The sequence below is a fragment of the Rousettus aegyptiacus genome, unplaced genomic scaffold, assembly GCF_014176215.1.
Source record: "Rousettus aegyptiacus isolate mRouAeg1 unplaced genomic scaffold, mRouAeg1.p scaffold_m13_p_10, whole genome shotgun sequence".
Lineage (NCBI taxonomy): Eukaryota > Metazoa > Chordata > Mammalia > Chiroptera > Pteropodidae > Rousettus > Rousettus aegyptiacus.
In genome coordinates, this window is record NW_023416285.1 from 49,028,756 (window position 1) to 49,052,768 (window position 24,013).

The window sequence follows — 24,013 nt, forward strand, 5'->3', positions numbered from 1 at the left end:
CTGTGGCCAACTGAAGGAGGGTCTGGGAACCCTGGAGCATGAAAATCTCTTTACCACTGAGGGAAAACCTTTCTTCCTCAGTGAAAGGCTTGCCCTGCCCAGTCTGCCTGCTCACCTGGTATAGAGCTTCTTGTAATCCTCGCTGTCCTGTGGTGCCTCACACAGAGCTTGCGGAGGAGGTGGAGGAGGAAAGTCATTCCAGCTATTCACTGGGGCTTCCTGACTTGGGGGAGGGGGAGGAGGTGGGGGCAGAGCTTCAAATGTGGGGCTGGAAGTGGCGTTGGGGTGCATGTCCCTGGCAAACACTTCATCATCACAGTCCTCCCGAGGTGGTGGGGAGGCCTGCAGGACTGACTCGGATATTCGCAGGGAGATCCTCCCTGGAGTGCCTGGTACCCCAAGAGGTGTGTCTGGGTCGGAAGTGCTGCTTGAACTTGGAAGATTCTGCTGTTTTTTATGGTGCTTCAGGTTTGCAAACCCAGGCGACGAAGATTCCTCGGGGAGGCTATCCTCTCTGACTGCATGGGCCCACTTCACCCGAGTCGGGGGAGGCCACTTCCTCATTCCTCCTTCCACCCCATGCTCTGAGCTGTTGGGCTCATGGCCTCTTGGGCTGGGAGGCTGGGCCAGGCTGTGACCGTTGCTTCTGTGAGTTGCTGCTGGGGTATAGGGCAGAAGAGGCTGCTGCCCTGTCTGACTATCCCTTCTGGTTGGTTGATCATCAGTGGCCTGTGAACAGTAGCTGGAGGGTACAGGGGAAGGCAGAGCTAAGTTGGGTGGGGTCAGTGGGATAGCCCTGGTATCTGTGGGGTGCCCTTGCATTCCCGTAGGCAGCAGTCTGGGGCAAGGCATTCTTCTGGCCAGCTTCTGAGGGTCCGGCAGCCCAGGACACATGCTGGGAACTGAGGCACCAGCTGCTTTGCAGCCTGAACCACTCCAGCGAGGGCTGGGATGGTGTTTGAGCAACAGCATCTCTTCCCTGCCTCTTTCTGAACAACTGGGTGACCTGGAGCAGGACACAAACATGAGAATTACAGCTCTGAAGAAAGCGGCAAACACTGAGCTCCAGGTTCCTTACACAGAGGGAAAAAGCACTCGATAGCGAGAAGGACCCCAGAGAAGCTGTACATTCTCTCCCTCTGCCACCAGCTAGCTGTTCATACAAAGAACCAAGTTTAAATAAAACACCAGAGAGACATAAACTCCTACAAGAAAATGCCACCTGGTATTTGTTTTCATCAGCCTTCTCTTACTGCCCCCACCTCCCACCCCTACTACCTGCATACGGTGGCTTTTGAGGACAGGCTTCAGGAGAGACAGGTAGGTACATTGCTTCAGCTCCTAGTAGGACTACTCTGGGGAACCAGCTCCTGACTCTGGGGAAAGAGAGTGCTGCCTCACTCTCACCCAGTGTGATCCCACGGGAGGTTCTGTTTGGAAAGCATCTGTGTGGGCTGCTGAATCGAGGCTTTATTTACAACTTTCTCTTATTCTCCTGGTGTTCTCATTTCTTAAAATGGAATGTAAAAAAGGAGGGGGAAGAGTCACCTGAGGGGCTGATAACCAATCATCTCTGGAGAAAAAGGATGACGAAAATGAGCAAATAGGGTATGTGGTGATTTAAACAAACGTCCTATATCTAGGCTCCAAGGAAAACCTCAACGATTTCTAATACTTTTGCTATTGTGTTCTAAAGGGTAAAAAAATAAAAGGGGGGGGGAATTAATAAATAAAATAAAAATCAGGAGTCTGCAGCACTGCCTGCCTGCCATGCAAGAGTTAATGTGGGGATGAAAGATACCTCCAGCAAACCGCCATAATTCGTAAATTCCTGACTAGTACGCATGTGAATCTGGAGAGCAGATGGCACTTTTCATTTTACAGATCCAAGTCCTCAGGGAGTGTGGCTCAGTCCCAAGTCAGAGCCCCGGCACAGGCCTGCCATGAAGTTGTCTAAGTACCAGCAGGGAGAATGCAGCATACAGAAGGAAAAGACTGCAAAAACCAAATTGGCTCTTCTCGTGCCATTAGTTTTTTTTTTTATTATAAATGCAGATGGCTGAATAAGGGGCTCATCTCTCTCTCAGATGCAACCTCCCTTCTCCTCACAGATTTTTCATTTAGTTTTTTTTTTTTTAACGAAGAACCTCTCGATATCTTGGATTAGCTGCTCAGTACCTCTTGGTGGGGTTCCAGTTAGATATGCAAGAAGCCTAGAGGCGGGAGATTCGTTGGGGGTACTCTGTACTCCCATGTCTTGTTTATTTGGCATCCCTGGCACCTGGCACAAAGTACCCTCTTAGTAAATGTTGAAAAAAAACAATGTCTCTCTTCTGCCCAACTGCTCTTTAGACTGCAGAATATGAACTATTTTAAACTTAGCATCCTCTAACAGGGCATGCAAAAAACTGTAATCTCATGTTTTAAAGACTAATTTGAGTACCTTCGTTTTTCTTACTTTCTTTCCTGAGGCTTTTTAGGGGAGACGTCACTAAAACATACAATAAAATAGTATGACACTTATCTTATAAAGATCCAGCCCAACAAACTTTGATATAAAGTTTTCAGTATATGTTTATAATCTTTTTAGTTTATAGAAACCATACTTAAACTATATTTTTTTGAAGGTAATATTTGAGTTAAATGCTTGCTTAGTTTGGTTGAACATGCTTCTCTTTGCTGATTGTTTTGTATTTTTTTCAGGAATAAAGAATAGGGGAGAAAGATTTTGTTTGAGCCTCTTATAACAGAGTGTGAGAGGGGAGCATCTGTTGGTATGCATCCAGGAACCCTAATATTCAAGAATGGAGTTGGAGAGCAATTAGTCTCATTTTTTTCCCCCTCGACAGCATTTTTTTTTTAATGTGGTAAAAAAACACATAAAATTTACTACTCTATTTTTAAATGTTCAGTTGTGTTAAGTATATTCATGTTATTATTGTGAAACAGAGCTCCAGAACTTTGTTATCTTGCGAATTTGATACTCTATATGGATTAAGCAACAATTCCTCTTTTCCTCCTCCACCAGCCCTTGTAACCACCATTCTACTTTGTTTCTATAAATTTGACTACTTTAGATACCTATGTGGAATCTTAGGGCATTTGTCCTTTTGTGACTGGCTTATTTCACTTAGCATAACGTCCTCAAGGTTCATCCTGTTGTAGCATGTCAGCATTTCCTTCCTTTTTAAGGCTGAATAACATTCCACTATAGCACATTTTGTTTATCTATACATCTATCAATAGACATTTGGGTTGTTTCCACTTTATTATGAATAGTGCTGCTATAAACATGAGTATGAAAATATCTCTTTAAGATACTGCTTTCAGTTCTTTTGGATAAATACTCAGAAGTAGGATTGCTCGGTCATATGGTGGATCTATTTTTAATTTTTTGAGGCATCTCCAAACTGCTTCCCATAGCAGTTGCAGCATTTTGCAATAACATCAACAGTATACAAGTGTTTCAATTTCTCCACATCTTTGCTGACATTTGTTCTTTTACGTTTTTTTTTTTTTTAAATCTTAGTGATCCTGATAGGTATGAAGTAGTATTTCATTGTGGTTTTGATTTGCATTTCTCTGATGATCAGTGGAGCGTCTTTTCATATGCTTGTTGGTCATTTGTCTTGGCCATCTTTAGAGAATTGTGTATTTTAGTCCTTTTATGTAATCAAGGTATTTGATGTTTTTGTGGTTGAGTTTAGTTTCACCTCTGACTTCAGACCAGGTGTCTTTTAGTAGTGCTCTAGTTCACTGTGAGTTTTCCTTTGTCTCTAGCTTATAATTAATGTGCCCCAACTAACCAAAGTCCTCAGTCTCATCTTGAATACTTTCTTCATTTTAGGCCCAACTAGAAGCAAAAGCATATAACTGCTCTTGGCCGTAAAGGAGGTAACTTAATACCTACTTCCTGACTACGCTGGCTGCTTCTACGTGACAGTAGCAGGTTGAGTTATTGAGAAGGTGAATAAAGAAAAAGAGGGAAACTGATTGAATGAAATATATATAAAAAAATAGGGAACTGGCATGAAAAACATGGAAGGTAGTAGGGAAGGGGTTTAAATGTATTATCATTAATAGATGATAGTACATAGCCCTATGACGCTGCATTAAAACTACAGAAAGGCATATGATTCAGGGGAAACGTTGGAATTTTCTACTTATTAAGCACCAAGTGAATAGTTTAAAAATTAAAATTCTAAAAAATTTTCCATTTTTTTCTACCTAGGAAAAATGATTTTGATGGTAAATTTTTTAAAAATGACTTTCCTATTATTTTCTATCCCTAAGTGCTTAAAGATTATGATTTTGGAGCTTTATTTTTTTTACTTCATGTTCTTCCTATGAGTTTGTCTTACTCTGTGAAGCTGTTCATGAAATGCTCAATCTTCCACAAGCACTTTAGCCACCAGACCTGATCCTCTGCACACAGAGCTGGAAGAGATCAGCCACATAAGAGAGATCCCATGTGTGAAAGCCAGAGGATATGCTTAAGAAGAGCATATCCATGAACTATTCTGATGCTAAACTTATTAGAAGTCAAACATTGCCTCAACAGCATATGTTCAAAACCTATTTTGAATAATAAGTATCATTCTTAGAAGAACTTATCTATAAATAAAAGAAGTTCCCCATAGCCTAGACAAATACAAAAGGCAGCACATAACCCTACAAAATATTATAATATCACATTTCAATTTCTTGTAGAGAAGAACAGAAACATTTAATTCTAGCAGCATTCATAAGGCAGAGGGCATGAGAAATACAAATACATACTTGGATCCAGGGCCAGCCAAATAACATGGATCCTTCACGAAACCAAAGCCATCGTTTTCCTCCAAAAGCACATCCTTTAAACACAAGAAGGCAAAGCATTATTACCAACAAATTTACCAAGGGGATGGAGATAGAAAGAAGCAAGAAGTTATCAGAGGACAGGCACCATGGCAGCACTCTTACATACTACCCCATTTTATCCTCAAAGCCCCAGGAAGTACTGTTAACCACAGTGCGTGGATGGGGAAACAGCCCCAAAGAGGTTACCTTTGCCAGGGTCACAGTGGTCACAGTGGCAGGGCTGGGTCTGAAGCTCAGTCTGTCTCACCTAACAAGGGCATTTTCTAAGCAAGAGAAGTCTGATAATTACCTCCAGGGTTCAAAACAACTGCTATACTTGAAATATAAGGATGCAAAGGATCAAGCTTTTGAAATAGCGATGGGGAAATACGGGAGATGACAGGAAAAGGACAGTCTTTTGAATTTAGAAAAATCTCAAATATTCTGAGTTATAATTTGAGAAGATATGCATCTGGCTTGTAATCAGATTGAATGAAATATGTTCTCTCTGGAGAAAATATCTCACTCCATGTAATATCAATATCCTTGAGCCTTTTTAGGGGTAGCCATTATTTATTTTTGTTTTTAATAAGGGTACATATTTTCTTCCTGAAAGGTTCATAGGTCAGTTTTTGATAGTGTAAGATCCTGTCCATGGGAACAAGCCCCTGATGAAGACAATGTTGCCAATGGTGATAAAACACTTAAACTCTCAATTATTTATAATAGAAGACAGGTAGGAAACAAAAATTAAATCCATACACAATCCCTAAATTTTCTTTCAGCAACTTAATTCAGTGTTTATTCTGTCCAAAGAGCTAATTGCTTTCCACCTCCCTTTTCTTTTTCTCCTCTCTCTCCCAATCAGTGGTAGAGGTACTAATAAACAATAAAAAGAGCCAAAGGTGGCAGTAGGCACGAAAAAGAAACGAACATTTGAGTATTATTAGTAAATGCAGCTATCCTTTATTGGGCATTTTCTATGTGCCAGGCACTTTGCTAAGTTCTTTACATTCCTCAAATTATATACCTGGAGTTGTATTAGGCAACTGACATTTCTTCAGTAATTTAACCCATAACAATGGGGAAAAGAGAAGGTAGTTGCAGCTCAGAGAGGTTAAATATCTTACTCATTCACAGTTAAGTAAGTGAATGACCCAGGATTCAAACCATGATCTTTTTAAAACCCAAGATCTTTCTCTGGAATCTTAACAAGTGGAATAGTAGCTGAGCTGGATGCAATCAGACTTCAATGCTTTGAGAAAAAGGAATTTTACGTGTCCCATGTCTCAGATATTACTATAGGGAATGGGAATCCCTGTTCTCCACGAAACCTTTTAAAGTCTTTTCCCAACCCTATTGACATAAATGTGCCCTTTTGCTAGTAATTAATTGGAAAAGCCTCTAGGTCCCCTTTAGGCTCCTAACCCAGTAACTTTTAAATATATTTTCTCATTATATTATTTCCTTTGAATTACAGTATGACCTTAAGTTGATATTTATGTGAGTGTGAGTAAAATAAAGGAAGCTAGACCCAGTAATAGGTTATTGAAAGAACTCTCTAAATCTCCTGTCAATCTAAATAGCTTTTAGATAGAAGGAAAATGCCTTCCCAACCTAGTAAAAGCCCAAGGAGGATTAATTTCTGTTGTATTTACGTGCTTTGATTAGGCATATATTCAGTTTTTAGTCTTCATTTAGCATTAGCATACTTAAACCTATAACCCTTAAAGCCTATTGAATCCCAATCCTCACTCTTGCTTTGGGCTCTGAATTAGATATCATAATATCTCCTTGGTCAATGTAATATGCAGACAACAATATTCATCTGCTTTGGAATATCAGTTTCAAGTATCTGCTAAAAGGAATAAGAAATCCATTTGAAAAAACTTAAAATGTTATTTAACGTAAACAATAGAAATAGATGAATGTTAAAATCAAATCAATTCATTGGCTGAAGTTTTGAGATATAAGATGTTTAACTCTCACCTCCTTTCCCTTCCCCCTTAGTTCAAGGAGGCAGCATGACTTCAAGCCTGGAGTCAGACAGTAAGAGGTCAAACCTTCAATTCTGTTACTTTGGACAAATTTCTCACCCTTTCTGTGCCTTAGCTCCCTGTGTAATATAGAGATAACAATTGTATCTACCTCTTTGCATAGGGGTAAGGATTAATTTTATGCTTATAAAAACATTTAGTGCAATGACTGGCACACAGTACACATTTGAGTATTAGTAGCTACTTGTAACTTTACATTCTGTGGAAAATTGATTCTGTGATTTTCTCCCAAGCTTGACTAGGTGTTTGCTGAGAGGTGCTAAAAATGATTTACAAGCTACATTCTCCTGAATCAAGCCTGTACCCACATAAAGTTCCAAGTACTGAGCAATTTCCTCCACAATTAAATGTTTGGCACACCGTCACATGGTGAATGTGTTACATATCAGAAACAAAGGTCTTGAAAATACAGTGAGAGCCAGAGAACTCCCTAACTCAGCATCTGGAAGGAAAAAAAAAACAACTCCCTATCAGGGGTTTTATTTCTCCACAGGTTTCTTTTTATGCCCTCTGCTATATTTTAGACTTATGCAATGAAGAGGTATAAATTTTCATCTCTCAGGCAGAAGTGCTTGAATATTTTTCTGCAGGGGCCACCTACTTTAAAAAGGTTAAGTTTTCCAAAGTCTCATAGAAAGTAGGAAATGGGCAAGAATTTGTTGTGCCCTTCAGCTTCATCACTACTATCCATTTATTCTGCAATTACATCTTTCAAATGAAGATAAATTAAAGCAGAGGTAATGGGAGGCTGCATGTTTCAGAGAGAAGCACAGCTGGCCAAGGAGAGGCCCACGTCTGCTGAGTATCTAAATAGGTTTCACGGTACCTGTTGTGGCTACTTTCTGCAGTCATTATTTTAGGCCCAAATGATCAACTCTTATAAAGAGAGGAATTGATTTCCATGCTGACCTTATTTTGGAGGAAGAAACTGTCCTTACTAATGGACTTTTGAAAAGGAGCTGAATCTTTGTCCAAAGCTTGTAAAATCCTGCTCTGTTAGCATCTGGCTGACAGGCGTGAGTAGCGTTCAGGATGCTCTGGACTGAGTCAGCACCAGAAATAGATTCTGCATTTTGGATTTAAGTCAGGCAGAAGATGTGCACAGGGTCACTAAATTAGGTGTTCTCTAAAGCTGGGATAAGAAAAATTCTTATTTAACACCTTCACCAAAGCTTAATGATAATGGTATAAAGTTCCTGGATTTTTTTCAAATAAAAAAATATATAGTATCTTGAGCTAAACACAATAATTACGTGGTGAGGCTAGTTTTGTTTTTAAATAGTTCTACAAATAAGGCCGATGATAGCTGTATGAAGAAGATGGATCAGACACTGTCATGGACCAGTCCTCCCAGCAGGCAAGGTCTGGTTGCTGGCTAGGGGACTGGAGGAAGGAAGGAAGCTCAAGAACATAGTCCTGGCACAATCGCAATCTGGGGGGATGGGAACCTGTTTTCAGAATTTTTAGAAGCAAAGCAGCACAGATAAAGTATTTCATTTTTGAAATATTTCCCCCCTCTGGCAACATTCACCAAATTAAATATCTAAATATGGTACTCTCTTCCTTGAAGAGGGTACCTAAATAATGTTCTGTATTTAGTTGTCTTTCTAAAAAGTTTTTCTAATGATATAAAGTATTTAATTGGGTTTGGAGGAATATACACCCATGTTTTAGCTCCATTTATCAATTTACCAGGCTTGTGAAATATTTTGAGTGGGGGAAGGCGAAATAACATTCATATCCAACTGATTCCCTAAGAGAGAATAATGACATCTAGTGGGGAATAAAAAAAAAAAACCAGATTCAGTTTTCACTTAAACATTTCCACTTTCTTTTGAACCTAGGGAATGAAGTGAAGAAACTGTTTGTTCTGCCCCGCACTAAATGACTGAAGCCCATCAAACTAGCTGAAATTGCATGTGACATATGTGGAGCTAAAAAGTGTTTTAATGGTAGAATAAGGAGTGGAAATTATCTGTTTTTCATTCTGAGGGGGAAGAAAATAGCTGTTGATGTTTTATGAAGGAGTGCCACTATAGATTGTGTGTGTGTGTGTGTGTGTGTGTGTGTGTGTATTATACTGGGGAGAAAGTATTTCTGAATATTTCTGAACAGGAAATATCTGGGAGGGCACAATATTTTCGCTTCGAAGGCCTTGTATGTGTGTGTTTCAGAAGGAGTGCCACAAACATACTTCTCAGGCAGTAATGGCTGAATCTTTCTTTGTCTGAAGCTATTTCTTCCAACTACTGCCTCCCACACACAACCCCCAAACCTTTGTCAACATCCTGCACATCCTTTGTAGCCTGGTTCAAATCTTATCTCCTCCAAGAGAAGCCGTCTGAGATCTCTTCAGTTAGAATTAATCATTTCCCCTCCCATAGCATGTTATTTATCACTGCTCCCAAAGCATTCATCAGTACTGTTAATTATTCAAACTTAAGTTCACGTTCCTTGCTCAATTATGAACTCCAGAAAGCCACGGGCCTTATTTTCCTTCCACTCTGTAGTACAGTGCTTTTCATAGTACATATGCTCCACAAATGCTTGATGAATGACAGACTTCACTGCCAGAAAAAACAGAATTTGAGAAGAGGCAATGGAAGGGTGGTCTCCCTTGTGCTAACATATATGTGAATTAGTAATATCTTCTTAGGTGGAATGGAAACCACGAGGGAATGTGGAACTTGAGAATGGGCTAAGATTTATGGAAATTAATAGATTCCTGGGAGTCAGAGTGCTCAGATTCTATTCCTAGATCTGCCTGAAGTTTCCAGGGGAAAGCATTTCATAATCTTTGCATAGTTTGGAGCCTTTATTAGGAAACTCTTTTAAGTGAGAATTTGAATGTCTGTGATTCTTTCTCACCAGGATAGTGCATAAAATGAGCTCAGTTGGGAGCTTAAGAGACATTGACTTGATATGAATAATATACTCTACTGAGTGGGATTATTGTGAAGATCAATGAGATAAATGTAAAGCATACTTAGCTGAGGGCTTGGGATTCAAAAATATTGCAAAGTCAACAATTCTACCTATTTTTAAATACAAAAGTCCAGTAGAAACATAGAGGGTGCAAAGCTAAAATATTTAAAACTGAGACACAGCCTCTATTCCTTGAATTAAAGACAAAAAGGAACAAAAAAGATAGTCCCTAACTTTTCCTATCTATACTTTCTTGCAGAGGCGACTTCCTAAAGTGAAGTTAATATATACATATGTACACAAATATATATATGTACATAAATACATACATATACAGACATCTATATAAGAACTATATACGAGACAGCAATACAATTATATAGACATGTACACATATCTTTACGTCTGTAAGGATATCAGGGGCACTGAGAAAGAAGCCACCTCTTGGAAACAAATGCTACTCTTTTGTATGGAAAAGGAAAACTGAAGGGGAGTGGAGGGTCAGGAGAGTCACACTAAAGTTCCAGGGCACAAGGGGCAGGCCTAGGACCCATTGCCTACCTGATGTTTCTTGTCTGCAGTGGGAGATGACCGTGACCTCACGTGGATAGGGACTGCCAGGAAATCTGAGCGCTCCAACAGGTCCTCAGCCGACATGGACTTCCCTGGCTTCCCGGCCCCCCAAGAGGAGGACTCCCCAGGGGTCCTGTCCAGCTTCTGGGTGCCTTTTGGTCCGCCGCTGTTAGCTCCACCAAGCAGCTCCCTGGGGGCTTGGTCCCCACGTCGCCTTTCCCCAAGGAGGCGCCCAGTGGCGGCGAAAGAGCTGCTGCGATCTCGGGGCACCCGCGGGGGCTCCCCATTGGCCCCTGACGCTGGCAAGTGGGCAGCCTCCCTGCGGGGTTGCAGGTTCGGATCCCGCAGGGAGCAGAGGCTGGAGGCCGAGGTGAGCCGCGCGCCAGTGGGTGCCGTGGGGCCGGGCTGGAGGTAGGTGCTGTGGGCGCGCTCCCGCAGCGGCCCCGGCTCCTGGAGGCCGCCTCCCGCGGCGGAGGCGGGCCGCTGGCCGGTCTTGCGCTGAACGTAGTCGGCCAGGGCGCTCTGCTGGAACTGCTTCAGCTCGGGCCCCGACAGGCTGAGCGTGGAGCAGGCCTTGCCTTCGCGCTCGAAGATGCGGCGTCGGTCGGCCACCGTGCTCTCCGGGAAATGCAGCCCCTTCCTCTGTGGGCCCAAGGGCGCCGGCTCGGCCTCCTCCGAGACCCCCACCTCGTTCATCTTCTCGGGCTCAGAGTAGGAGCGCTTCTTCTGCTCGGGGGTCAGCCGCCGGCGGGGTCCCCTCCGGGCGGCGGGGGGCGCGGGCCGGCCTGGGTCGCCCTTGGCGGGGGTCAGGCTGTGCCGCTCGCGTGGAATGTGCGGCGACGTGGATGGCAGGGCCTCTGGGCTCCGCAGCCCCACGTGGGCCGAGGCGGGTCTCGGCCGCCAGGGCCGAGAAGTCCCGGCCGCCCCGGGCTCGAGGTCCCGGCGTCGGAAGGACGTGGCCCCCAGCACCCGGGACTGCGCGTCCTTGATGCTGTTCCTGTAGGCGCGGCTGAAGGGGACGTCCGGCACTGGCGACTCCGGCGTGCCCGGCCTACCGTCCCGCCACAAGGCCTCCTCCTCAGTCTCCCCGAAGAGCTGAAAGGTGCTCTGGCTGCGGAGCAGGTGACTGTCCCGCCTCGAGGGTTCACTGCCTCGGGGTGGGTGGCCCTGGCCGCCCTCGGTGCCCTTCTTCAGCTGTTGACCACATGGCTGCCAAGAAACCTCTTCCGGCTTTGGCTCCCCGTTTTTGAAGTGCTGCTCCCCACTGCCTACGGGTTCAGTGGATTCGGAGAAACGGATATTGGCCTTTGTCTCCTCTAATTCATTCCCAGAGGTACCGGAAGTTGGGATCATCCTGTTGGGCCTGTAGGTATAGCCATAAACGTTGCTGCCCACACTTGGGGGTCTCTGGCGCCCTTGCTCTCTCTGCTCAATCTCGGAAACCTTCTCCAGCACGGAGCAGTGGGGCTTCCCGTACTGCAAACCCTGCAGAGCCGAGGCGCTGCCGGAGCTGAGCCTCCTCCGGCCCAGACTGGATGTCTGCTGGTGTGACGGGGAGGGCGGCTCTTCATACCTTAGGTCTGAATTGTGGAAAGAGGCCAAGGCACTGGTTCTCCCCTCAGGCCTTGGATAGGAAACCGGCCTGTCCAGATGGCTCCTGTGATCAGGAACAGCTTTCCTTCCAGAGTCCTCTGCCTTGGTGTTGACGACACAGGTGGGCCGGACATCCAGGTAGCCCTCTTGAGCTCCCCCTCCTGGCTCCAGGCTGCTTTGCCTTCTTAGACTCTCAGGAATGTTCTGGAGAGAGGAAAAAGCTGACTTGGTCTTGCCAAAGTTGCCTGATGGGCTCTGGCTTAGGCCTTCTCTCTCCAGCCTCCGCCCACTGGCATCGTGGTCTTCTTGGAAATCACCCTCCCAAGGCTCTGAGGGCCTGGAAACTCTCTTGTCTTCACCCACGTGCCAGGCCTGAGGGGGTTGGAGGCTGTGATAATTAGGAGAGGATTTGTTGCTGTGGGTGCTCTTTCTCTCACTGGGGTGTGGGCAGTTGCCCTGGAGAGGTGTGAGATGCCTGTTCAAGGAGGTGTCCTCATTTTCAGGCACTAAAGTGAAATGGACTTTGTAGGGGACACATTTAGCTGAAGTTTCGGCTATCTTCTCTACTGGAGACAATGAGTCATGTTCTAGGGGTTGGTAGAAGGCAAACCCAGGCTTGCTAGATCCATTTTGGTTTCCATTCTCATCGAGGGTAGCCCTCCTGTCGCAGGCTCCCAGAGGAGGCGTATATCCACTCTCCTTGGCCAGTGCAGGGTAGAGCATGCCGTTACTACTCACGGAGGGCTGGGGCACCTGGGCAAAGTGTGGCTCCAGGGAAGGTACCGGGTAGATGCCTGTCGGCAGCAGAGGTTGGCCAGGCTGGGCCTTCTGGGTGTAATTATGCTTGGGCTTCACCGGGGGACTGCTCTCTGGACTCTTCTCCAGCACAGTATGCAGCTGTTCCTCGATGCAGGGAGACTTCAGGGAGCCGGAAGAGCTTGCCTGAGTCCGGCAGAACCGTTTCTGATCAAGGCTAGACCAAGAGCTGGGCCGCTCTCGGTGCCGAAAGGCTGCATAACTGTCACTCCGAGCTGGGGGCAGGGGAGCGCCCACTTTAGGAGGAGGCAAGTTGTCAGAGGCAGTCTCCAAGGAACTGGGACACTGCTGGCTCCAGGATGGGGGTGGCACACCCTCGCTCCGAGGAACATTATGCCATTTGTCATAGCCCTGGCCATCTGCTGAGGCTCGGGTCTCCCTACCTTGGAGAAGCAAGGCTGAAGAGTTCACCTCATACTCTGCAGAGACTCCCCTCCGGGGGTCATAAACTGTCTTGACGTAGCGAATATCTGCCTGCCTCATCCCTTCTAGGAGCCCACCTCGAGCAGAAGTGGTGTCCATGGAGCTTGAACGCTCTCGGCCAGAGATGCCAGGGGGTGGGTACTCTAGGATGCTAGAACTGGTGGAGAAGGAGCTGTAAGCCGAGTCTCTCTTGTTATGGAGGTGGCTGAGCTGATCGATGCTGCTGGTGGACTTAGCAGGGGAAAGGAGATGGCAGGGTGGGTATCCCCCACTGGGCTCTAGGCTCTCCATGCTCCCCTGGGAGCTACATTGGTCAGGGCTCCGCCTCAGATAAGCATGGTCATAGTTGACGAGGTCACTTGTAGAGGAGCTGGAAGAAAGGGAGACAAAGCAGTGAGCACCACTGAGCTGTTATCATTTAGTAGGCTTAGGCACAGGACCCAGCTTATAAATGTACTCTTGTGCAAGATGTTTGGTTTTTGGAAGGGTGGATGAAAAGGGCCATATTTGGGCCTTGCTTGGCCTCCCTGTGTGTCGTCACTAGGAGTACTTGCCCAACGCTGTAACCTATGTGCCTCTAATTAATCACTCAGGCTTGCTAGGGGAGGAACAGGGAGCACAGAAGAAGCCATGTGGCCTTTGGGCACAGGCAGCACATTGATTGGATTTGCTAGGTCCTGGAAATGACTGCATGTGCCAAGAAATGAGGTGGGGGTGGGAAGAAGAGAAGGAGAGGAGGAAGAGTGATTGAGGCTAAAATTTTGTGTCTCTTGGGGCTATTTGTGGGAAGAAGGGGAAAAGCTTAGTAAGAGACTAGGTGAACGAGTGAGGGAGACTGTGTGTGCATGTATGTGTTTTTAGTTAATATCTTTCCTTTTTATGGAATTGAAGGCCTTACACTCTGGCAATCTTCCTGGAATCTTAACTGTACTAGAGACAATTTGTTGTGAAAAAGCTAAACACAAAGCTGAATTAGAGAGAGAGAGAGAAATTAAAGTCAGAAAAAGCTGATAAGAGAGGGAAGCTTTAAGAGAAGTCTTAATTGCAGGAGTCTGTCACCTATGGATGACCTCCCAGAGCCTGAGTACAGCCTCCTTCATACACTTAGGGGGTAAGACCTTCTCATTGACAAGCTCCTCCAAGTGGTTTTCAGAGCCTAGCTGGGGGAGGGGTAATGACTCTCAATCCTGGTATTGCACACCCTAGAAAGTTGCCTCAAAACAAAATTATTTATAATTATCTTTAATTATAAACTCAAAATATGCTTCACTCAGCATGTTGGAGGGAAGGCATACCGGAAGGAATAAGTGGCTCAAAAAATCAAATAGCAGTCTTCATACTTCAAACGTTTGTGACTCACTGTTCTCTAAAGAAGGATAAATTGCCAAGAGTTCCTGCCTAAGATTTTTTCCATTTTTACAGGAACAGCAGTTAAGCACTATTAAAATTCATGGAGCTGTTATTATATTTCTAGATCTTATGTAAGCAAATATGGTATCTTACTGGCTGAGTATGTGATAATGCTTTATGGCTGGACTTTCTCTACAGTATGTGGCAAGATACTAGAAGGACCACATTCTGTCAAAACTGGTGCTGGAATTCAAGGAAAAGGCTACATTTTCAACAACTTACCTGAAAAATGTAACTTTATCAGAGAAAGTCAACCAAATGAATGTAGCATCCTGCTTTGAGAGGGACAGATACCAAGTCAAGGGAGAAAGAATGGGAATAGCTCCCGAGACAGCAAGATTCGTGAAGTCGGCCCTGGCACTCGTGGCATGGCATACGCCACTGCCAGATTTCACCCTCCCACACACCCGTGCATTCCCCTCTAAATGCACACGCTGTATGAAAAATGCATGTAACACAGTTCAGTTGAGGACAACCTCATATGAACTACTTTACCTGCTCTAACAGAAGATTTGGAGTGAATACACTGAGGGGAAATGGAAGCAGAAGATCCCATTAGGGCTCTTTCGCTCACCAGTCCCAGGTGGGTGGTAGAACTATTTAACCCTCTTCCCAACTGCTGAGTCTTAGCAGTTGTTCACTGAGAGGGTAATTCAAATCTAACGTAGGAACACACTTAACAAAAATGAATAAACTGATGGGTTAACTGAAACACAACTGAGTGGGGGGAAATACGATCATGAACATATCTCAAAATAGTGTCTAGAAACATGAAATCATGGGATATGTGTCTTGAGATGGAAAGAGCAGAGGCAGAATGGGTTCCATCTTGCAGCTACAGGAAGCTTCACTCACCAAACCTCAGGTGGAAGGCATCGCAGGAGGACTGTAACATGCTTAGGGAGGGCTCTGACTCTTCAGAATTCCCATTTCCAAGGTGACTGGAGAATACAACCAAGTGACATATGCCATGCTATTGAGTGCCCTGACATCACCCTCTAGGAACAAGTTCTTCCACCGCTTTCTGGACGTGGTGCCACTCCTGCTTCCAAGATGGAGCTCTTAATGGTGAAGAACTTGGAATGACGGTCTTCAATCCTAAAGAGATGGCCTTGTTGTGAAGATGAGTGTGTCAGAGTTCTCTCTGTGGTCTGGATATTTCTCCGACCTCATTTTCTATCACTCTCCTTGTTCAAAGCACTCCAGCAAAATCGGCCTCCTTACTGTAACTTAGACCCATGAAATATCTTCCCATGTCAAAGTTTCAGGGCCTTTTACTCACTGTTCCCATCACAGAGAATGTGCTTTACCTGGCTCGCTCTCTTCCATTATTCAAGTCTCTGCATCAGAGAAGACTTCCTGGAAGTCACTATCTAAAGAGCATCTCTTCTCTCCTTATCCCTATTATTCTGCTTTCTTTTCTTCATAGTGCTTACCACTACTTGACATCACATCATATCCCTTTGGTTATATGAAAGAGACTTCAATTGTATCTATAATGTTTAAGATCTGAAGCAAATATGACAAAATAATTGTGAATTTTGTGGTGGATACATGTATTCTTATAATGTTGCTCTATTTTGTATGCTTAAAAGTATTTTTTAAATACTTAAAAATATAGCAAAGAACACAAAACAAGTGCATGAAAACATTTGCTAAAGTGTGCTTACAGAAGATTAATTCCTTATATATCAAATATGTTTGGAAAATACCGGGCTAAATAAGTTAAACAATTACTCCAAAACGTCTCAGTCCTTAATAAACTACTGTTCATGTGATGTTCTGCAAGGAAAAATATACTGTTTTCTAAACTTATTTGACCCTAGAAACATTTTAAAAAATAAGTTGGTATTGTATTAGTTTCAGGTGTACAATATAATGATTTGACATTTGTATACCTTACAATGTGGTCACCAAGTCTACTAATCATCTGTCACTGTGCAAACTTACCACAACATAATTCACTATATTCCCCTTCACCTTTCTTACCCACATCCCTTCCCCTCTCTGGCAACCATCAGTCTGGGCTCTGTTTCTGTGAGTCTGTTTTATTTTGTTTTGCTTGTTCATTTGTTGTTGTTTTAGAGTCCGTATATAAGTGAAATCATATGGTATTTGCTTTTCTCTCCCTGATTTATTTCACTTAGCACAATACTTTTTAGTGACCCTAGAAACTTTTTTCCAAGGAGCATCTAGCTGATTATTTTTCCATGAAACACACTTTGAGAAACAAATATTATAGGGTAGGGGCTTTTTATGTTTTGTTCAGCCCTGGACCCTGAATAACTAGAAATCTTCCGAGATATAGTAGGTACTCAGTACCTATTTGTTGAATGCACTAATCAATGAACAAGTACTGGTACTTTAGTATTTTGGCACTGTTATTTCATCCTCTTATGAGGGGGGCTGGACTACATGACTTTCTAAGATCTCTCTAAATACTCTAATATTTTATGACCATTGTGTGGGATTTCTGTAGGGCAGCAAAGAAGACAGTGACAAGGGTCTGACAGAAAGCAGCTGAAATACAATTTCAGTGAAGTTCCAGATTCAAGCCAGCTTGCAGTCAGTTAAAATTACGTGTCTTCAGTCTTTATACCCCTCCCCCTCCCTCAAGCTCCCTCCTTCTCCCGTGTCTTAATGAGAAACAGTTGCATAAACTTAGGAGTGAGATTGGGTTTCTGGGACTAAAAAGGAAGGCTGTCAGAGGGATGCAGACCCATTGATTTAGCACACTAGGCCACTAGATGCCACTGTGTTCCTCAGAAATGGACCTGTAGCATTTCTCTCTCTACAGCTGCTAATGTCAGACCCTCTGAGCAGAACTCAGAGCTGGGGTGAAGCCCTTTGCCAGAACTGCAAGCCTGAGGCATGGAATGAATTTGGAACAAACGCAAATCATGGATGATTTGTCCAGGAATAGAGAAGAATCCACATGTCTGCTGCGTTTTGGGTAATCTGAGCTTTCCTTTCTTCCTTTGTACCCGACTCTGCTTTTGTGCCGACAGTCATAATGTCAGGGGGTGCTGTTCTGAAGTTTAGAGGGGCAGAATGGTGAACAGTGCAAGGGATGACCCACCTGCCGAACCCCCTTTGGAGGTTGGGATGGGGAAGAGGACACGATGCAGAAGCACGGCCTTCAGAACATTGCACTTCCAATGCCATTCTCCTGAGGCCTCTTGGAGCTCACCATAGTTACTGTAAGCAGCATCCTGAGCACTGACTGGGCCAGCATGTTTTTTAGGTCACAGTATGACTTCAGATTTAGGGCCTCCTAAGAACTTTGGGGTTAGAAAGCTCTAAAGGGCCCCATTGTTTAGGGGGTATTTTATTAGTACACGCTCTCATTTTATAAGTGTGTGCTGGTTTATACCATTAACCTTAAAGTTCATTACCAGGTTTCACTGTGCCTCTGATAAGTCTTCAGCCTAATTATTATAATTAGTTTTCATAATTTTTGAATGCTTACTGTGTTCCAGGAACTGCACTAAATGTTTTACATTATTTTGTTTAATCCTCACTATAACCTGATGATATTAATATATATATATATATTAATAACTTCATTTTACAGACAAAACCAAGCTCAAAGAGGTTAACCGATTTTCTTGGGCTAGTGAAGTAGGTGCTGAAGGTGAGAGATTTAAGTCTACGTCTGACTGGTACCATTATGCTGTCCTTCCTTCACACTGTTAACACTCATCCCCAACATCTAACCTTCTAAAGATCTTCAGTACCTTAAAGCCCATTAAGCAAAAGCACTGTGCCTGCATGGGGATTGGGGCTGCTAGGGGACCTCATCTCTGGCTCACTGGTGAGAATAAATTCTTTCAGGGTTTTTGGGAGGGACAAGGGAAAGGGAGAGGAGTGTCTGTAACAAGGAGGGTAACCGAATAATATTATCTTTTCCTGCGGCCTGAAGCCTGCCCTAATATGCTGGGAGCCACGTCTGCCAGTGAGAGGTCTAGAATTTGGCCCTTGATTTGACCAGACATGAGTGTTAAGCGTTCTGTGTCCTGGCCTTGCTAAATGCATAACCATCATCTCTTAGTTAAGTAATCTTTCCAGAAGCCATCCTCCATCCTCCCCACCCCCAAATCAGCACTTGCATCTCATTTGTATGTAGGACTCATATTCTCTTGACCCTGCCACTTCCCTACCATTACCCTCATCCAAGTCCTTCCAAAAAGTGATAAGCAATGGAGTCCGACTCTCTGGAATAAGAAGATGGATTCCAATCTGTGTGGGTTCCAAGTCTGTAGCAAGTGTAGGGGAGACCTGACTCAGTTTTTTCTTTAACATGTCTGGGTGGTCAGCTTTGGCTCCCTTATCCCCAGTTCCTCTCATATTTGACTAAAGCAGAAAGAACATTAAAACCAAGGGAAGAAGTTTGTCAGTTTTTTTTAGTGTGGTGTTATAATGTGTAATTGAGAAACATCAGAATCAATAGGCCCAATAAACATCTCAAATAGCTAGCCAGTGCTCAAAATAAATCTGTACTCCCTTCACACCAACCTAGCCCAGGATATGAAGATGATTCGTACACGTTAGGAATTTTAAGAGGATGAGGAAGGTAGTGGGTAGAGAGGTTTAATACTTGGGGTGAATGGAAGATAATGTTCTCAAAAGAGAAGAAAACGTTCCTTTCTGAAAATAGGACATTTGAAGGAAAGAAACCCCTGGGTCTCAGCTTTCGTCACTTACCTAGAATGGTAGCTCTGGGGCCACGGAGTGCCAATCGTGCCCTGAGATATTTGCATCATGCTGGCATCTGGTTGGTTCTCCCCAAATTTGGTTGAATGCCACGAGTGAGGTCGGCCTGCAGGTTCACTGCGCCTGGGGAGACACAGGAGAGGGACCCCCAACATCAGTTGTATTCTCAGCTTAGTCTCTTCACCGATGTGATTTATGCATTTAGAAGCAGACTGCTGTTATCCTCAGAGACTGAAAACAAGCAAGTAAATACTGGAAAGTAGATTTTACTGCTTATTCTCTTAGTAACCATTGTTATTCTCTGCTTTATTATTTTCCTTTTCATTTATACAATGTCGAACTAATATAAAACTGTACCAAACAGTATAAAGAATTCCCACATAAACCCAACTGCACTATTGGTGAGAATGCAAACTGGTACAGCCACTAGGGAAAACAGTATGGAGCTTCCTCAAAAAATTAAAAATAGTACTACCATATGATCCAGCAATCCCATTTCTGGGTATATATCCAAAGAAACTGAAATCAAGATCTCATAGAGATATCGCCAACACCAAGCTCATTGCAACATTACTCACGATAGCCAAAATAAGTGCCCGTCAATGGATCAACAGGTTAAAAAAAAAACATGGTAGATATAGTCAACAGATTATTATTCAGCCATGAGAAAGAAGGAAATCCTGCCATATGCAACAACTTGAATAGCCCTTGAGGGCATTATACTAAGTGAAATAAGCAAGACAGAGAAAGACAAATACTGTACGATCTCACTTATACGTGGAATCTAAAAAAGACAAACTTAGAAAAACAGAGTAGAGCAATGTTTACCAGATGCTTTGTGGGTGGGACAAATGAAGAGATTTTGTCCAAAGGGTATAAACTTCCAGTTATAAGATTAATAAATTCTTACGTACAGCATAGTAATTATAGCGAATGATACTGTATCATATACTTGAAAGCTGGTTAGAATAGATCTTAAATGTTCTCACCACAAAAAAGAAATAACTCTGTGAGGGAATTGAGGTGGTAGCTAATCCTATGATGGTCATCGTCATTCTGCAATTTATAAATGTATCGAACCAACATTTTGTACACCTTAAATCTGCACAATGTTATGTATCAATTACATCTCAGTAAAGCTGGGGTGCAGGGAAAGAATTCTCATATAACCTTTACCTAGATTTCCTACATTTAACATTTTATGCTTTATTAATTTAAAGCTCTGCAGAGTTGCCTTGTTCTTCCTTGGCCTCGGCTTATCAATATATAAAAATGGAAACAACTCCTTCCCACCTCCTGAGGAACTTTGTGTGGATATATGGTAAAAAGCTTTTTGGGGACTTTGAAGTCCTCTGTCATAAACTGATACTGGATAAATGCTATTATTCCTAGTAAGAACTACATAAAAATCAAATGCAACTTTGGGTGGTAATGCTCTAAGCTACGCAGTATAAACAATGAGATGCTCCCAAAATAGTTTCTCTTTTTGCAAGTCAATGACTTCAACTTCTAAACATTCTGCCCTTATAACACAAAGAATTAACAAAGCTGAAGGGAAAGTGGGTGTCCTTCAGACTGCAGCACTGAAGATGAATTTGGTAAGGAGGGTTACACTACTATAGAAGGTCAGAATCAGGAGAGAGTGGCTGTGCTTTATTTTTGGTAAAAAAAAAAAAAAAAAAGGTGAGCTGTCAGGTATTTCATGCTGAACATTTCTGAACTGTAAGACTGTAAGGGAATTTTTCTGCACTTTAGAAATACTTTTATGAGATCCAGGAATCCACTTTGACATGTTGAAGATAAAGTTATAAGTACACCCACCTATTTTTCTATGAAAAAATATATTGGTTCTTGTCAAATAAATGAAAAATCATTCCCCTGATGCCAATAATATTTTGAGTGTTAAGTATATCAGAATAATACTGTCCCAGGTGTCAGATTTGGGTGCTTGCTCTGACTTTGTTGTTAGCTTTTTATATGTCCCTGTTAAAGTCATTTCCCCTTAATGAGCCCTTGTTCATCTAAAAAATGAAGACATCAATCAAAGAGGCTAGGTTAACCTCATTTTAATCCGAAATAACTTTAGAGATGTATATGAGACACTGAAGGACTTGCCAAGAGAAACAATGATTTCCAAAAATTACCTGTTTCAACTCTCTGAAGAGAGGTTATGATAAGAAAATTGTCTTCTGTGACACAAGGGATATAGACACAAGATTCTCAGCAGTCAGTCAAATATTGATTGAACTGAAAGAGTCTACGGTCTTAACCACTCTGAGTTCCCATGATTAGAAATCCCTCCTGGTGCCCAAATCACACAGTCCAAAGTCCCAGAGTCAGGGTTCAAACCCGTTTACATATGACTTCAGAAAGTCAATAAATGTTACTGGTTAGTCATACAGGAAAAGCCAGGGACTTAATGAAAAAATATGAAGTCTCTTTTGCATGAGGCGCCTGGAGACATTTCATATGGGTCCAAATGATCCACATGGGTCCGAAAGACATAAGAAGAAAGAACTGTCATTTTCCTGCTCCATGTTCTGACTACTTAGTGAGAGGGGTTGGCAGGGCTCCCCTACCTCATAGAAGGGTGCTAGTCCTATGACTAGGAACTGGCCTTGAGAAGCTGATAGAAGCTACTGAATAGTGATCTTAGCCGAATACCTGAAGGTGGTAGCACTGAGGATGGCTCTCCAGAAGCTTCACCCCCAAACCGTACCTGTCCATGCCTAGCTGGAAAGACTGGGGCCGAGAAGCCTTTCCCACCCAAGAGCAATGGACAGGCGGTGGCAAATTCCACGGGCTCTACAGAAAGCAGCTCCCTCTTCCAGTCAAGGAGACGAGGCGTGACATAATGTTTACCAACAATTTCAGCTGTTTCAGAGATGCGCTCTCTCCTGAAATCTCAAAGGAAAGAAGAGAAGGTGCCCTGAAGTACAATATAGTGACCCAGACTTTCTATCAGTTGGTACACCTCTTTCATGAAGGATCAGACACTTTCCTGAAAGTTCTGAGTCAGACTTTGAAGTGTAAAGAGACTGTGAAGTATAATGAAGGCATATGGAGTGGTTGCACCTAGGTTAAGTGGTGGGGGTGGGGGAGCAACAGCAAGGCTTTATTTTAAATATAAGCTAACCAGGCCTTTCTTCTTTTTTTCCCCTCATTCATTCAGGGGACATCCATAGAGACTTTCTATGTGTCAGCCACTATGCTGGCACTGGGGATACAAAGAATGATAAAGTATCATTAGACCCAAACAATTCGCAGTATAGTAGAAGAGACAGTATAAATACAATGTGATTGGTTCTGTAACAGAGACCTGAACAAGATACTTGCGGGGTCACTAAGATTGTGGGGTTGGGTCAAGAAGCCTTCACTTTTAACTAAATCATGAAAGGGGTGGGAAAAGGAAGGGATGGATATTCAGGGAGAAGAAACGGCATGACAAATGCATAGAAATGTGCAAGAACACAGCACATGTAACTCAGAGTAGCCAGAGAGGCGAAGAGGAAGAGGAAGAGCAGCAGTTGACGGTGAGGAGGCAGGAAAGGTCAGATCTTAACAGGGCTCACTAGAGGGTTTGGACAGTATCCCACGGAACTGGAAGTCACCAAGAACCTTAGCCACGTTCAAGTTTGAGTTTCAGGAAGATATCATCAACAAGAAGAATAAATTTTAGAAAGATCGGAGGCTATTCAATTGGCTGGGGTAAGAGATAATGAAGGCTGGACACTAAGGCAGTGGCCGTGAACTTGAAGAAGACATATCTTAGAGCCACTGAGGAAAAATGCCCAGCGAGTGACCACTTGGATGTAGGTGGTGCAAGAGAAAGTATAGTCAAGGAGGAGGGGCGGCCTTCATGTTTCTAGGATGGCAGTGTTCTTAACCTATATAAAGAACTATTAAATGAGGCGGGGTAGAGAGAGGGAGCAGGGAATAAGAGTAGGGGCACTGACCAACTCACTCTGGGGTGAGCGCATGTGAAGCGCCTGTGGGAAGCTCAGGGGGGGTGTGTAGTATGCAGCAGGGTCTAGAGGGCTGGAGTTTGGGCTGCATATAGAAATTCAGGAGTCATAAAACACATGGCCTTTGAGAAAAGAGACATGCTTGGGGAGAATGCATAGGGAGACAAAGGAACTAGTTTAAGGAGAGGTCTCAGAACTATCACAATTTTGGGGAAGGGGAGCTGGGGAGAAAGCCCAAGAAGGAGTTTCCAGAGAATTAGGAGGAAAACTAGGAGACTATGAGAGTTTCACAGAATCCTAGTGGGGAGGACTTTCAACTACAACTGCTATGGAAAGGCTAGTCTAAATAGGGTAGACACATGTCCACTGGATCTGACAACCAGTGAGTCTTTGCAATGGGATGACTGGGCAGAAGCCTAATTCTGGTGGCGTAAGAAGTGAGTGAGAGAGGAAATGGAGACAGCAAGGCCCGCTAATTCATTCAAAAACTTGTGCTGAGGGAAAGACAGTGGTAGCGAGGAGACTAGATGGGACCAGGGAGTGAAAGGTTTTGTTCTTGCTGTTTTGTTTTAAACAATGAGAAGTGTGAGCAAGTTTGTATGAGACAGAGAGTGTATGCAGGCATTGCTGAAGATACAGGACAAAGAGGGGATGACACTCCTTATGACTCACGAGGAAGCAGGAAAGGACGAGGAGACA

General features: G+C 43.5%; 1 protein-coding gene across 7 annotated transcripts in view; it reads right to left on the minus strand.

The window, feature by feature from the left end:
- Window positions 1-24,013, minus strand: part of SHROOM3 (shroom family member 3) — a 279,842-nt gene that overhangs the window by 20,427 nt on the left and 235,402 nt on the right. For 6 of the 7 annotated variants that reach the window (XM_036227824.1, XM_036227825.1, XM_016156012.2 and 3 more), the window contains 4 exons: window positions 19,341-19,472; window positions 10,383-13,596; window positions 4,780-4,853; window positions 116-1,006 (listed from right to left, as the gene is read on the minus strand). In XM_036227824.1, coding sequence (XP_036083717.1) covers window positions 116-1,006; window positions 4,780-4,853; window positions 10,383-13,596; window positions 19,341-19,472 — 4,311 coding nt within the window. Of the gene's footprint in view, window positions 1-115; window positions 1,007-4,779; window positions 4,854-10,382; window positions 13,597-15,491; window positions 15,633-19,340; window positions 19,473-24,013 lie in introns of those variants that run through there. The other variant, XM_016156019.2, reaches the window with a different exon arrangement.